At 37.5% G+C, this 15,473-nt stretch overlaps 2 protein-coding genes across 2 annotated transcripts in view; one reads left to right on the top strand and one right to left on the bottom strand.

Moving 5' to 3' along the window:
* LOC137399240 (bax inhibitor 1-like) overlaps positions 1 to 3,055 on the bottom strand; it is a 29,835-nt gene extending 26,780 nt beyond the window's left edge. The window contains exon 1 of the mRNA XM_068085269.1: positions 3,007 to 3,055. The gene's annotated coding sequence lies outside the window, so the exon portion shown is untranslated. The remainder of the gene's footprint in view (positions 1 to 3,006) is intronic.
* A 494-nt stretch (positions 3,056 to 3,549) lies between these two features.
* LOC137409237 (elongation factor 2-like) lies at positions 3,550 to 15,473 on the top strand. The gene is made up of 13 exons (XM_068095549.1): positions 3,550 to 3,633; positions 3,968 to 4,182; positions 5,209 to 5,393; positions 9,945 to 10,153; positions 10,688 to 10,921; positions 11,011 to 11,221; positions 12,358 to 12,595; positions 12,977 to 13,115; positions 13,226 to 13,597; positions 13,690 to 13,884; positions 14,112 to 14,309; positions 14,484 to 14,616; positions 15,105 to 15,473. Exons 1-13 carry the CDS (start codon positions 3,631 to 3,633, stop codon positions 15,296 to 15,298), a joined length of 2,526 nt encoding a protein of 841 aa, XP_067951650.1. The 5' UTR covers positions 3,550 to 3,630; the 3' UTR covers positions 15,299 to 15,473.

Genomic DNA, 15,473 nt, shown 5'->3' with positions numbered 1-15,473 from the left:
TTTATACCACAGATTTGGAAGCCGAAGCACTCATCTAAGATTTGTGATGTTTTTGTTCAGTAAATTTTAACATGGACCATCAGAGATCTGTGGAAGTCAATTAGCTGTCGAGACGTTGCGGCATTTAGTGCTCCTAGGATTACTGTAATTAATTAATGTGGACTAGTATAAACAATACACTATATACGGTAGTTTTAGTTATGTATGTCTTTAGTTATTCTTGTGCGTGCGTATACCTTTCGTGTGTTAAGAGTAAGGCCTGCTTTCTGCTAACTACAGATCATCGTAACTCCTATTTGACTAGCCACCTAAGATAGCTGATACATCCACTTTACTCTCTTAGACATGCTAAGGCCCCCACTTTAGGGTATAAATACTTCTGTATGTATTGTTGTATTTATTGAGCAAAATTCGAGACAAACTACAACCTTCTCTGGATCTTTCGACAAGCATCAACTAGTTAGCGATCATCTGCATTGCACCAGCATTCACGGTGCGCCAGCAAGAATCATCGTCAATAAGTGACTAGGTTGGCAATCTCTTTAACATGCACCAGCATCACAGCGTACCAGCAAATATCATCTTTAATCAGCAACTAGGTAAGCAATCTCCTTAATTGCACCAGCATCCCAATGCACTAGCTGGACAGTTGTATCTTTCTTGCCATTTTCACTTGTGAGGACTTAAGAGGAAGTTAAACATTTCCTTTAAAGCAGCGGAAAGTTTAGAGTTGCAATCACTACGAACAAAAGGTCAGGGATCGGACAACCTCCCTTAGCCTGCTAACCAATATCCATTTCATAATACCCTTTCACTTACTAGCGTACTGGTAGAACTTCATTGAGTAATATGTACATACATATATACATATATATTTCTCAAGGTTTGTCGCCGTATGTCATATATTTGTCTGCATTCCGGCTATAGCTAATATTAAATTAGCTGTAGCTGGACAACAATGCAGAGGCAAAAGCATGACTTACCGTCATTAGAAGCCTAACTTACTGGAATTTTCCATTGGCAATGTGCCAGGCTAATAGCTCGAAAGTTACAGGTGTTTGACAAAGTTTGAAAACCTTAACAGTTGTTTTTATTTTTCTCTTAATTTATTCCAATGACACAACACACTTCTCTCATGATATGTAGTTTGAAAGATGGAATTGCAAATATTGCTATATGTTAAATACAAATCAATTTTCTGTTCCGACTTTTTTATTATCTGGGCAATGCCGGGTAGCACAGCTGGTCTCTCTATATAGCTAAACAAAAATAGGTCAGTCTTAAAATATATACACAGCATGCCAAATTGTCATAAAATAGCTGCACTTGCTTGTCCCAAAATTGAAACGATTACTTTTATTATTAAAGGGAAAGTTTTAACAACAGCTTCATTTCACTTTACATGTATACATTATCACATGCTAAAATTTAATACGGTAAAAATGAATCGTATATGTGTAAACCGGGGTTACTTTGAACGCAGGGGTAACTTTGAACGATTTTTGAAGTTATGTTGGATTTATGTAATACAGTAGAATTACATCATGTCACAACATAAACATTGAATTCAAATATCATATTTTGATCTATGGATTTTCTGCATAATAATTAAAGAAAAAAATATATTGGTGCTCAATTTTGAAAACCTATTTGAAAGACTCTTTGGCAGCCATATTGGAGCATACAAAATTCACACATCACAAAGGTAAGCTAAATTTAATTACAAATCTAAAACCTAAATGAGCTAAAACATTTTCACAGCTGATAATATATTCTATTTCATGTTCTTCCCCATATTTGCCTTTAAAAGCAGCAATTATAATGATTATGCTTTGGACCAGACCAAAATTGATCAAGAACCCCAATACAGAGCCTACACGGGGTTACTTTGAACGCTGTTCAAAGTACCCCCATGTGTGTATTTGAAGCCCAGAAATGCTAGTATTTTATTTGTTGATAGCTGAACATTGTATAAACTTATTAAAATCTACCCTAGATTGATGTCAAGAACTTATTTGGTCATTTGCTTCTCATTTACAGTGTTCCGAAAGATCATTACCATGGTGCGAACTTACAAGAGAGCGCCAGATGCTCGGTAATACAGACAGTTTGATGCCGAAACTCTCAAGAAAGCTTTAGATTCCATGAAAAGCGGATCAATGTCTTTAAGAGCTGCAAGCAAGCATTATGGGGATATCACTAGGGACTTTGTCTCATAAATCACGCCAAAAACACCAAAAATCTCCAGAGGCTCAACTCGTTTTTACCATCGAGGAGGAGCAAGTATTCACCAATCATATCATTAAAGTGTCAGAATGGGATTTCCCATTTGATATGATGGGCATCAGAGTACTTGTGAGTAAATATCTCACTGTTACCGGAAGGGTCGTCAAATGATTCCAGGGCAACCTTCTGTCAACTGACTGGGTAAAGTCATTCATCACAAGGCACGAAGACAAACTTTGCACAAGAACATGCCAAAACATCAAACATTCTAAAGCTAGAGTGAGTGCAGAAGAAGTCAGGCAATGTTTCGACAACTTGGAGAGTACTCTCAGAGAAGCTGGATTCCTACCCCTTCCAACATCTTCAACTATGACGAAACCAATTTGAGCGATGATCCAGGGGTAAAAAATGTGTCTTTAAGAGGGGTGTGAAACATGCTGAGAGAGTGAAAGACAGCTCCAAAACGGGCATTTCTCTTATGTACTGTGGAAATGCTAATGGGAATCTCCTGCCACCCTATGTAGTCTACAAGGCCAAAGTGTTGTGGACAACTTATTATTTAGGACGATGTGGCCCATAAACAACGGGCCATAAACCTACTCGCCATTGATTGAATGAATTGCATTACACATTGTGTTTGTTTCCAGGTAATAATAATAATAATGAAATAAATGTTTTAATAACGTTTTAATCTAGTGTTTTGCATTAATTTGAACAATTTTTACACCTATTCAAAGTAGCCAGTGCCAGGGGCTGCTTTGAACACAAGATTTATCTCACCTTGCTTAACAAGCAAAGATTGTTGAATGTTGCTGATCAACTTAATGGCTTCTACCAACCACAGCCCCAATACTGAGCACAAATGATTGTGTGGGTCTTGCAGTACTTGCATGGTAGCTGCGGTTGGAGTGCAAAATTAGCCCCAGTTGAAGTTCAAAGTAGCCCCAGTTTACGGTACGCAATGCATTCAAAACCATTGAACTAAAAACCCCCGGGGTTTTTAGTTCAATTTTCAAAACAGTGTACTTAATTTTATTTCGTTTGTTATGGCTAACATCATGCAGGTCTCATTACATAAACGGCCCGTTCTAAACTCGAAATTCTACGATATGGCTAGCGAGTAGTCTTTTGCGTTGCGCTGGGATTATCGTGCGCTGCGTTATAATAATTTTATGAAATTAGTTTATAAAACTCTCACTATTTTTAAATTGTAATAATTTACATTAAAATATTTTTTCAAAAATGTTTTTTTAGCAAAAATTTAGTATACATAAAAAAATTTATTAATGAGATTATTTCACGTGTACTGGCCACGTGATATTTTCATTATCCTTTTCATTGAACCAGCTGTAGTCGAGCGGCTGGAAACCCGTGTTCTGGAATTTGAATCTATCAGAATTCAAAATGGTAAGATACATCGAGCTTTTTTAAATAATTTATTAATTACCTTTATCTGTTTTGATTGTGCCAAAATGGTTTGTATGATATGTTATGGTCTCTCTAGATCAGTCTTTTGATTTCAATGTTATCGTAATGACTATTCTTCTGAAGATTGATGTTCGGGTAAACGATGCGGTACGGTGTAAACCCTGATTGTTGATGCGTTTGATTACCAGTTTACCATCACATTGAACATTTGTGGTGTTGATGTTTCATGTTAATATGTATTTTGTTCATAGTGTCATGGTATTAGGTTATAGAGCAATAGATGGTGATATATTATTTAATACTTTTTCCGCAGGTTAACTTTACCATAGACCAGATTCGTGAAATCATGGATATAAAGACGAATATCCGAAACATGTCTGTCATCGCTCATGTTGATCACGGGAAGTCGACACTCACCGATTCTCTTGTGAGTAAAGCTGGAATTATCTCATCAGCAAAGGCTGGTGAGCAAAGATTTACGGACACTCGTCAAGATGAGCAAGACCGATGTATTACTATCAAATCGACGTAAGTTTTGCTAATCGTGACAGATTTCCCCTCCATCGCTGATGAGGGTAAATACACCTGCTCAAAAAAGTGTTACATCATGTGAAATTTATTGATCCAGCTTTGATGCATAAAACTTAGCATCTACTGCAAAATTTTCACGATATGTTACCAATAACTGTGTTGTTAATAGAGACATGTACACAAAAATTCGGTTTTAAATTGATGAACTGTTTGTAAAGATGGTAGTGGTTGCTAGAGAAGTGAGCAAATATACTTGACGATTCATAGAGCTTCTCTACATACATACCAAAAATAACTGGTAAGAAAACCGTGGACATTTCAATCAAATGGTATTTTGGGAAAACGAAAGCTATTCTATTTGCTTAGATTCTTAATCTGTTTAAAGTAGAACGCTAGGGTTTTTACTTGATCAGCTGTGTTTAGCACAATGTTTAGCACAACAAATGGTCAGTGATTATTTTTAACGGTGATCTAATGGGTTATTATCTTATCTAGTGAGTTAGTATATTACTGTTGGTACACCTAGTCTTTTCATTATTTTTCTAGTGAGAATTTTAATTGTTGTTTAGCCAACCTCTGGTGGGACAAATGTCACTAGTATATTAATAAGAACCGTCTACCACATTTTTCAGTATTTCCCGTTGATCAATTTTGAGCTGCTATCATGCTTTGGGTATTGTTTTGAGTACTGTCTAGTCAATACCTATGTAGTTGTTTGCATTCTTGTGAGATTTCACTAGTCACTTGTCGCTCTCTTTTTTGTTGAGATTCTCTGTGGACATGTTATTAAAGGATTGAGTTATTTGCCCTATTTTCATTAAAAAAAATATTTAAAACATTTTTATGTTGAGTGATATCAAGTCAATTGTTTCACTGGTATTTTTGGCTGTTGCCAAGGTTCTTTAAAAGTGTATTTGAACATAGTCTGGCTGTTTGTAATTTTGAAAGGTTAAAATTTATTCTTTTGATACATCACTCTGCAAAAGGAAGTTTGTTAAAATGGTTATTCGGTTTCTCTTACAGGGCCATATCATTGTATTACGAGCTCAGAAAGAAGGATATGGATGCCATCAAACAAGAAACTGACAAAGAGCACGGTTTTCTTATCAACTTGATTGACTCTCCTGGACACGTCGATTTCTCTAGTGAAGTAACTGCCGCACTGAGAGTCACAGATGGAGCCTTGGTGGTGGTTGACTGCGTTTCAGGTATAATACTTGGGTTATTACAAGGCAAGCTTTGAGGCAAATAAATCTCTCGCCAGCCAGTAGTTTAGCCCGGTTCTCGCCCCACCATAAAGAGTGGTAGTGGTGCAACCAGCGGTGCTCGTCGAGAAAGCTCAGCAAGTTGAACTTTTCTACTGTCCCCGATGTGTGTTGCAGGCTGTCGTCGGTAGTGAGAATCGTACATCGGCAAACTGCGCACCCATAATGCCTTGTGTGTACAATTTCCATGAGGTGGTGGAAAAATTATGCAAAACTACAACCTTGACCCAGAAACATAAATTAATGTTACATCTTACCTCTGTGCGTAAAATATACCGTTGTTTGGGAGCAGACATTCCCTTCATTGCATGATAACCACTGGTACTGTAGCCATTAAGAACATACAGCCTTCCCAGGTACCGCCTTTGACTGCAGGCACGCCGCCGACTGTTTATGGTGGAGTGATAACCAGGCTTTGGTTACAACTTTTGAGTGATTCTGTATTTTGGATAATATCTCTGAAAAAAGTAATGCTATATCTGTCATTCTAGAATTATAAAGTATGTTGATGTGTAGATAATAGTGTCGTCTTGCTTTATTCTTCTATCCGTTTTAGGGAGTTATTTGATTGTAGTTGCCATTGTTGACTGTATGGCAGCAGTTTTCTTTTCAGTTCCATATGATTAAGCGATTTCCAGTTTTGTGTTTAGAAAAAATGCCAAAATTATTGTTTCCCAGCTCATGCATCAATCTATACATTAAGCAAAACTTTGTTCATCTAACTCTACATTCAGGATTCCCTTTTTTAATAGTCTATCAACAAATAGCATTATTTTCGTTGTCAAATTAAGACCATGCTTTTACAAATCCTTATAATGAATCTAAGCGCTGCATGTAGCGATTTGTATGTAACACCGAAGAATGTCGAAGTCTCATAAAAGCAGACCCGAACATTTAGCATTAGTCTTGACAGATGTCAGTTGACAATAAGTAAATAACAATCATTTAAAGGTTGACCTGCAACAAAATTCACATTACAGTTATTTGGTATCAAAAGATTCACCGTGTATTTGGTATCAAAAGATTCACCGTGGCATACTCTGCTGTGTTGTAGGTAGAGTTGCCCCGATTTTGGTATCGGTGCCGATATGAGTGTCAAGTATCTGAATCGGTATCGGCCGATCTTTTCTTAAAAAATCTGAACCTTCCGATACTTTTTACAGATCAACCATTTAGCAGAAAACTGTATTTTAGCCTGCTATACTAATAAAAAATCATCAGCTGTAAGCTTCTTGCTTTTACTTAATGAATTTCAGGCCTGCCACACAATTTATTTCATGTCTATAGCCTGATCAACACAGCGAAGAATACTTTTTAGCCAGAACGTAAACAAAAAGTGTGGTATCTCTTAATTACACCGATAGGTTTTATTGCAAGCAATCACGAACAAGATAACAAAAGTGGGAAACAAGAACGCAGTGTAATATTTCTATTTACTAGCATTACGAAAGTAATTTAAACAGTCGACGCATAAAGTTATCCATCACTCTCTTGATCCTGACGATACAATGGATCGTTTGTATTGTACAAAAAACGGTAACCCCAGTGGCGTATCGGTATGTAGCCTGTCCTCCAATATCTGTTGCAAGGGAATCCCCCTTCAGTACGCTCGGCTACATTGATAATGATGGAAGAAAAGAGACGTCTTACTGAGATAATTGAATCACTAACGGTTTTTAAAAGAAACATTGATTTGCTCTAAACTTGTACAGGCACAGCAGTTCATCCAACAATAGAAGAGGGACTTCGTTATCACAGATAGAGCTGTACCACTAACAGTAATTACCTTTATTTACAAATTACAAGAAACATGGACTGTTTTGTTACTACATGCACGGTATGGCAGTATGTGAATATGTATATATTTTTTCCCATGAATGCAAACAAATAAATACAATAATATTCCTGTTTTTTTTGCATTATGTTTGTATTTGCATAATAAAATGAGCTACTATCTATGCAACACAAAAGATCTGAATCGGATTATTTTTCAGTTAGGATTGGTATATCGGATCGGTATCTGAATTAGCTGGTGAATTTAGAATCGGGGCATCTCTAGTTGTAGGTGCAAATTATGTGGAAAATGTGATCACAAGCCCTTGAAAGCTCAAAAACGAACAGTTAATCGCCACTATTACCAAACCGCCGTAGATCGAAATCAGTTTATTTCTCTGACGTGGTAAATCCATTTGGTTATCGTTTTGACACGTGATGTTATCACATGAATTCAAAGGCCAATAAAAGGCTCGATATAAAACTTCTCGTAGCACTAGTTTATGACAAACACTTCGGGTTTTACCGAAGAGCCCTTGCCAAATATAGATGCTCGCTACTTTACAGATTCGTTTCGGCTTGGTCTAATCGTCTAGTCGTAATCTGATCATGTGACCCATACTTCCTACCAATTGGCGTAAACAATTTCTGCAGCATTTTTCGACTATCACAGGTGACCGACCAACAGGCTCATCATGTTTATCAGACAATGATATGTATTCCTTCGGGCTAAGGTTAAAAAATTAAACGAATTTTCATGGTAGGTTATAAGATATCCGTACTGAAAGTGAAAGCATTACAATGACAATGAAATAGACGCGTAAGAACAATAGACATGGTTTTATTGAATGCGTTATGAAGTATATTTGTGAAAATATTTCGACGAATGAGGTTGCATGAAAGTGTAAACTGAAACCATCTCTCACAACTACATCCCATTTGAGTCATTTTGGAAAGAGATTCTAATCTACGGCAGTTTCATGATGGCTGCGATTAACTGTTCGTTTTTGAGCTTTTAAGAGCTTGTAATCACATTTCCACATATTTTGAACCTACCACACGGCAGAGCAAGACAGTGAATCTTTTGATACCAAATAACTGTAATGTGAATTTTGTTGCAAGTACACCGTCTCTAGATCAAATCCAGTCCTAGGCGGATTTTTTAATGCTACCCTAGGACACTTATATTTCGCTAGTATTTAGTTTTATGAGTAGCTCGCTGAGTAAAATTTCGGAGCAACTTAATTTCGCAGCTCTGATGAGTGCGAAAATATAGTGATGGGAAAATAAATGCAGTGGAACAAACATAATTATATTCCTCAGGTTCAGTTCACCGATAAAAAAAAATTTCAATTTGCTACTAGTTTGTAATTGTGAACCGCGGATAGAATGGTGTGGGCAAGGTCGATAATGCAATTCGATCGCTTGCTGCCATTTGTTTCTTGGACTATCAACAGGCCCGTTTTCACTGGGGCAGCTAGCTGGCCGGCTGAGCCGCCCCAACTTTTTGGGAATTTTTTACGGTAAGTGCAGTCCAACTCGGATAACTCGCCCTCAGATAAAATGTAACATTTCATCTCAAACACAAGGTCAACTCAAACGGATTTGTATGGTCAGTTCCAACGCAATGATAAATTCCTTCAGATAACTCGACCTCAACATCATTTATTCGAAAAGTTATTTGCCCAACGGCCATGGACGCGGTTTTTATCGCTGTGGAATATCACTTCATTCCAAGCCATAAAGACTAACATCAACTTCTAGTAGTTCCTAGGCATCATAATTATCATCATCAGAGGCAAAATATTTTTGTTAACGACTTTTATAAAGGTTTGCAGAAGATTAAGTTTTATCAAACACCCGCTTGGCCATGTCCCATCGAAAACGTAAAAGCCTCCGAATGAACTTAAAATAAAATCCGCAAAATTGACCTTTGTTAAAACGCTCAAAAAAAAGATGTCTTTTTCTGAGCGTTTTAACTGCGGTCATGTTTTGCCTATTTTAATTTAAAAACGTCTCGTCAGTCACATCACTTAAAACAAAACAAATCTCAAAAAATTACAAGTTATTGAAGAGGTGTCAGTGGTGAATCCACACCTTTCCAGAGCCATGCTGCTTGCGTAGTACTGCGAGTGTCAGTGCATGTGTCTTATTTTCTTTCAACACATGGTGCTCACTGCATTGATTGATGTCCCCAGCGAACGATAATCTACTAATTCGTGTGCATTGACATCAAATTCCTATCATTATAAATCATTCTTAATGGGAAAATAATCATAATTAATTGCAAAATAGTAACGTAATAAATTTTGAGTCAAATTGTTTTGTTGGTTTATATTTTAACGATGCTATAGTGGTCGTTAAAAACGTTAAAATAAATGTCGTTATAAAATTCCATTCTACAGTATCAATGAACAAAGCTATTTAGTTTCGCTTTTTCGCTCGTTTGTTATGATAGTTTAGTTTCGCACATGAAACTTTCGCAAGAGGATGAGAACGCGAAAGTTAGATGCCGCGAATACATAGTGTCCTAGGGTAGATTATAATTGCTATAACGGGACACAGCGTTTATCAAAAAGACAAACACTTAATGTGTATATATAAATTGTGGCATGAGCGGAAACTCTTGCTCCATTTAAATTCGGAGGGAAGGTAAGTCTATCTGGCGTATTCGCCGTAGCTAAAAAAAAATTTGTTTCAGCCGCATTTGCAATTTTTCAGGTGTGTGTGTCCAGACGGAGACTGTCTTGAGGCAGGCTATTGCTGAGAGAATTAAGCCGGTGCTGTTTATGAACAAACTGGATCTTGCCATCTTGACTCTGCAGATGGCTGCCGAAGACATGTACCAAACGTTTCAGAGAATTATTGAAAACGTCAATGTTATTGTTTGCACATATGCAGAAGAGGATGGTCCCATGGGAAATATTCAGGTAGAATCATTGGTGCCGTTACTGCATGTTTAGTTAGGCATTTTATTGGTCACATAGGCGGTTTTTCAAATCTTGGCTGATGTGTATTTCTGTCTCGATAGGTTCATCTGCTCATAAAGTGCACCAATATTATTGAACATCCATTAGGTGATATCATATTTATTGCTTAATTTATAATAGTACGCCATCGTGGAGTAAGTATAGTGCACAAGGTTTTATCTGCTATTATGTTTATCTGTTGATCGGAACTGTTTTGATGTTTATACATATCAATTTCAACAGTGGTTAGCGTAGATTCTGTGTTTCATCGTAGATTCTGTGTTTCATCGCTGCCAAAGGTGTCAATAAGCTGATGAGTGTTCAGTTTTGTTGTATTTTAGCTATGGCTGACAGGAAGTAAGACCCAGTGATGTTGTTAAGCATATGTAAGACTAACAATGATTATACCGAATGCTGAGGGTCTATAAAGTTAGTTTAGTTTTACTATTTATTATCAAACGTTAAATTTGTAACATGTATTTATAAATTTTTCAGGTCAGCCCTGCAACTGGCACTGTAGGTTTTGGCTCTGGTCTTCATGGTTGGGCTTTCACTTTGAAGCAGTTTGCCGAGTTGTATAGTGCCAAGTTCGGAATTGATGAGCAAAAACTGATGAGAAAGCTATGGGGAGATAGTTTCTACAATGGCAAGACCAAGAAGTGGGAGAAAGATGGTAACAATGGTGGAAACCGTGCCTTCTGCCAATTTATCCTGGACACCATCTTGAAGGTATATTCTTCATTTTACCTCGGAGTGTTTCATTCTAATAGTCAACAACCGAACTTGTGTTTAAAATAATGATTCAAACTTTTTATTAGGTGTTCAAAACGACTATGGAGGGAACTAAGGAGGAGGCTCATGCTCTGTTGGGAAAGATGGGGATTAAGCTCACAGGAGATGACAAAGACCTTATAGGCAAGCCACTGATGAAAGTAGTTATGAAGAAATGGCTACCTGCTGGAGACGCCCTACTTCAGATGATAACCATGTACTTGCCTTCACCCGTCACCTCTCAGAAGTATCGTGTTGGTAGGTTTACTCGGCCATGTGACACCCGTATATAAAATAAAGTTGTACTACCCATGATCATTTAAACTGGCTAGTTTTATATTTTAATTTACTTGATATTTTCATATTCACTAGCGTTCCAGTATAGTTTTATTTTTTTAGAGTATGGTCTGCGAAATGTGTATAGGCAGGCAATATCTAAATATGCCTATGTATTTGAACATCATTTTGACCATGATACATTTCAGGCCATTTGAAAAGTAGTACAGCTAATGATTATACACCCCTGGTCTTATGTGTTCAAATGCGCGTAGGGGAAGTCAAGTAAGAAACTAGTTTATTCCGTATAAAAGATCAACGATAGTGTGAAAGAAGCCACCAAAGACATTTTTAATTTTTACCAATAGCAGTAATGTCAGAGAGCATATTTGAAATAGCAATATTTTGTATTGCAAAAATCTTTTACATAGGATCAAATTCGTAAATTATATGGCCAAAAAAGGTGCAACTCGCTTAAAAAACAAACTGCATGTTTTCTTGTACAACATCACGCAAACAGTTTTTCTGAGCAGATGACTGGCATATGTACCAAAAAACGATAACCTTTGCATTCTTATTTCCTCTGATAAAACTACATTTCACCACACGAATCAGAAATTGCTCTGCTTGTATACCTTGACTGAAAATGTCTAGCAAATGTAGGCATTCACAGATTTCTTAGTACTTTTCGTCTTATTTTCCGTGTTTAGGCTAACAAAGTTTTTAAAAGGTGGCAGAAATTTTAATAAACGTTATCTTGGTTAAGATTATGTTGCGGGCAATGATCGAATAATATTCCGAGTCATGGGCTCTGGTATTAATTTCAAGTTGTGCCTTAGGTATTCTTGCCATACATCAAGGCTGGTAGAGTTCAGGTTTTTATTCGGTGTCTGAAACAATTCTTCGAATTTGTTTGTTCAAGCTTTATTTTCTTTAAGCTCTGAAAAGGTAGAAATCATTTTAGATTGTACTCGCTTTCAGTTTAAGGTTTTAATCCTCTCATTCTCTTTATAGTGAAGAATTTGCTTATATGTTTATGGTTCATTTTTGCATGCATTATCTGGTCCAAGTACTTCCGCGTATTTAGTTATGATGTTAAATACCATTAAATTTTTCAGAGTTGTTGTACGAAGGTCCACATGATGATGAGGTTGCTCTTTCTATGAAATCGTGTAACCAAAAAGGACCTGTCATGATGTATGTGAGCAAGATGGTGCCCACATCAGACAAAGGGAGATTTTACGCTTTTGGTCGTGTGTTCTCTGGCACCATAGCTACTGGACAAAAGTGTCGTATCATGGGGCCAAACTTCGTTCCTGGCAAGAAGGACGATTTGTATGAGAAGAGTATTCAAAGGTCAGTTGTTATGATGACTGATATGCTTCATATCTGCACAAATGTAGTGTATAGCTTAATGCTCATGTTTCATAAATTGGTTCAATTGAGTTGTCAAATGTTTTAATTTTTCTCTAGTGATGGTCAGATGAAATCAATTACGTTGAGCAATTTTATGTGCTATTTTTGCAATGAGCATGATGTAGAGTAAATGTCTAGGAAGGTAGAAATTTGTAGGCGTTTAATGATCCATTATCGATTGCTTGTGGGCATGTTACTAGTCATTTGGTGTTTGACACTCAAAAAGTGCTAATTGTGTAATGACACTTTTGGATTTACAGTTAGAGTGGGATATCAATATCTTTAGTGAGTAAAATTGTTTTCAAAATACCTTTTTTCTAGGACTATATTGATGATGGGAAGATACATCGAGCCGATTGAGGATGTACCATGTGGCAACATCGTTGGCTTGGTTGGAGTTGATCAGTATTTGGTTAAAACCGGAACCATTACCACATTCAAGGATGCTCACAATATGAAGGTTCGTTTTGATTTTAAAGATCAGTCCAGTTTCTTTTATACATTTGCTGTGTCACTTCACATGCCAATAATTGCTTCAGGTGTTTTGTATACAGACTGATTCATTAACAGGTGATGAAGTTTAGTGTGAGTCCTGTTGTGAGGGTAGCCGTTGAGTGCAAAAACCCATCCGAGCTGCCAAAGCTGGTTGAGGGTCTGAAGCGATTGGCAAAGTCAGACCCTATGGTGCAGTGTGGTATTGAGGAGTCTGGAGAGCACATCATAGCTGGAGCTGGAGAGTTGCATCTTGAAATCTGTCTCAAGGATCTCGAGGAAGACCACGCAGGTATTCCTCTGAAGAAGTCTGACCCGGTGGTTTCCTACAGAGAAACTGTGACTGAAGAATCTAAAGTCACCTGCTTGTCGAAGTCTCCTAATAAGCATAACCGACTTTTCATGAAGGCTGCTCCTATGCCTGATGACCTGCCAGCTGCCATAGAAAATGTATGTCATTTTCATCTTGTTAGTCTCAGGTAGTCTCCATGTTTCAACAACTATTTGAGACACTTGATAGCACATTTTCGTATCATTCACAGGGTGAGATCACGCCAAGACAAGACCCTAAGGAGCGTGCGAAGATGCTCTCAGAGAAGTTTGAGATGGATCCCAACGAAGTTAGAAAAATTTGGTGCTTCGGACCTGATGGTACTGGCGCTAACTTGGTTGTGGATGTTACACGAGCTGTTCAATATTTGAATGAGATTAAAGATAGCGTGGTCGCTGGTTTCCAGGTTTGTCTGTTTCTGTCGTTGTAAAAATTATAGCCAAGGATTAGATCTGCTACAGAAGATATCGAACTATTAGGTGACATCGTCAAATCATGCATTAAGTGTGTTGTGTGATGCTCAAGTGTCCACTGTACTGTGATCAATGTCACGATTTATTTCCGCAGCAACGTGTCTCGTTGCGTTAGAGATTTGCAAGAATTCTACAATCATAAAAACTATTTCTTTGTCAGTGGGCTACTAAAGAAGGAGTCTTGTGTGAGGAGAACATGAGAGGTGTTCGCTTTAACATCCATGATGTAACCTTGCATGCTGATGCTATCCACAGAGGAGGTGGCCAGATTATCCCAACCACGAGAAGATGTCTCTATGCCTGTCAGTTGACTGCTGAGCCACGTCTGATGGAGCCCGTGTACTTAGTTGAGATCCAAGTGCGTCCCTTTTCTACAACTTGTTTATGCATTTCATTTACAAGCTGTGATGTTTTCATGTTTCAAGACGAGTCGGATATCTGAAGATAATTTTATGCTGAGCTTCATCTCTATCATTCAACTTTTTTCCATCATGAAATCACTTGGCCGTTATTGTTACAATTTTCTGTTTAGGTGCCATCTGCTGCAGCTGGAGGAATTTTCGGTGTTCTAAATAAACGACGTGGTGTACCTATTGGGTCTGAAGCGACTCCTGGTACTCCAATGGAAGTTGTCAAGGCTTACCTGCCCGTCAATGAATCATTTGGTATGTATATTTGAAGGCCATGTCAGTTATTATACAATGTGTATAACGTGTTTCTTCCTCAATTCGCATGCTATCGTATGTGATATTTCACCATTTTTGCTGCGTGAGGGTTAGGAAAACAATTGACAACATTCAACCAATTAAAATTCAAGCTGTTGGCGGATTAAAAACATGATAAGGCACAAAGTTTGCCAAGCTAAAGCTAGCTTGTGTCTCCGAGGCCACAAGGGTGTGGGTCGTTTGCCAAAACCTTCAGCATTTCTACTTTCCTTAATGATGACAAAAATAGCCAGTTTGTATTTGTGTAAAATGTAAATCAATACACCAAATACTATATCGAAATCGTGTAGCATTATTTTTGTTCGAGCATTTGGTTTATAATTAATGCTGATTTAATCGATGTATGCAAAAATGTCATTGCGATGTCGCTTCGTTAGGTAACAACATATGTGACTATATAACAACCCAGTCAACTTTTCAAATTTCAGGTTTCACATCAGCATTAAGAGCTGCCACAGGTGGCCAAGCCTTCCCTCAATGCGTGTTTGATCATTGGCAAGTAATGCCTGGAGACCCATTTATTGCTGACACCATACCCGGACAAGTTGTCACTGCCACGAGAAAGCGAAAGGGACTCAAAGAAGGCATACCTGAGTTAGATAATTATCTCGACAAGATGTAATGAGTTTTACTAATGGACTGGAGTTGAAAGTTTTATACAAGTATAGCGAGGTGCCGCTATTCACACTATATTGTTGTCAGCTATTTATTTATTAGCATGCTACAGAGTGCCTGCTTATTGCGTGCAGACAAACTGTCCACAACAGCTGGCAGTGTAATAAATTGACAAATATTGA

Source organism: Watersipora subatra, chromosome 1 (genome assembly GCF_963576615.1).
Source record: "Watersipora subatra chromosome 1, tzWatSuba1.1, whole genome shotgun sequence".
Taxonomy (NCBI): domain Eukaryota; kingdom Metazoa; phylum Bryozoa; class Gymnolaemata; order Cheilostomatida; family Watersiporidae; genus Watersipora; species Watersipora subatra.
Note: the sequence above shows the minus strand (reverse complement) of the source record. Positions and strands in the feature narration are given on the sequence as shown.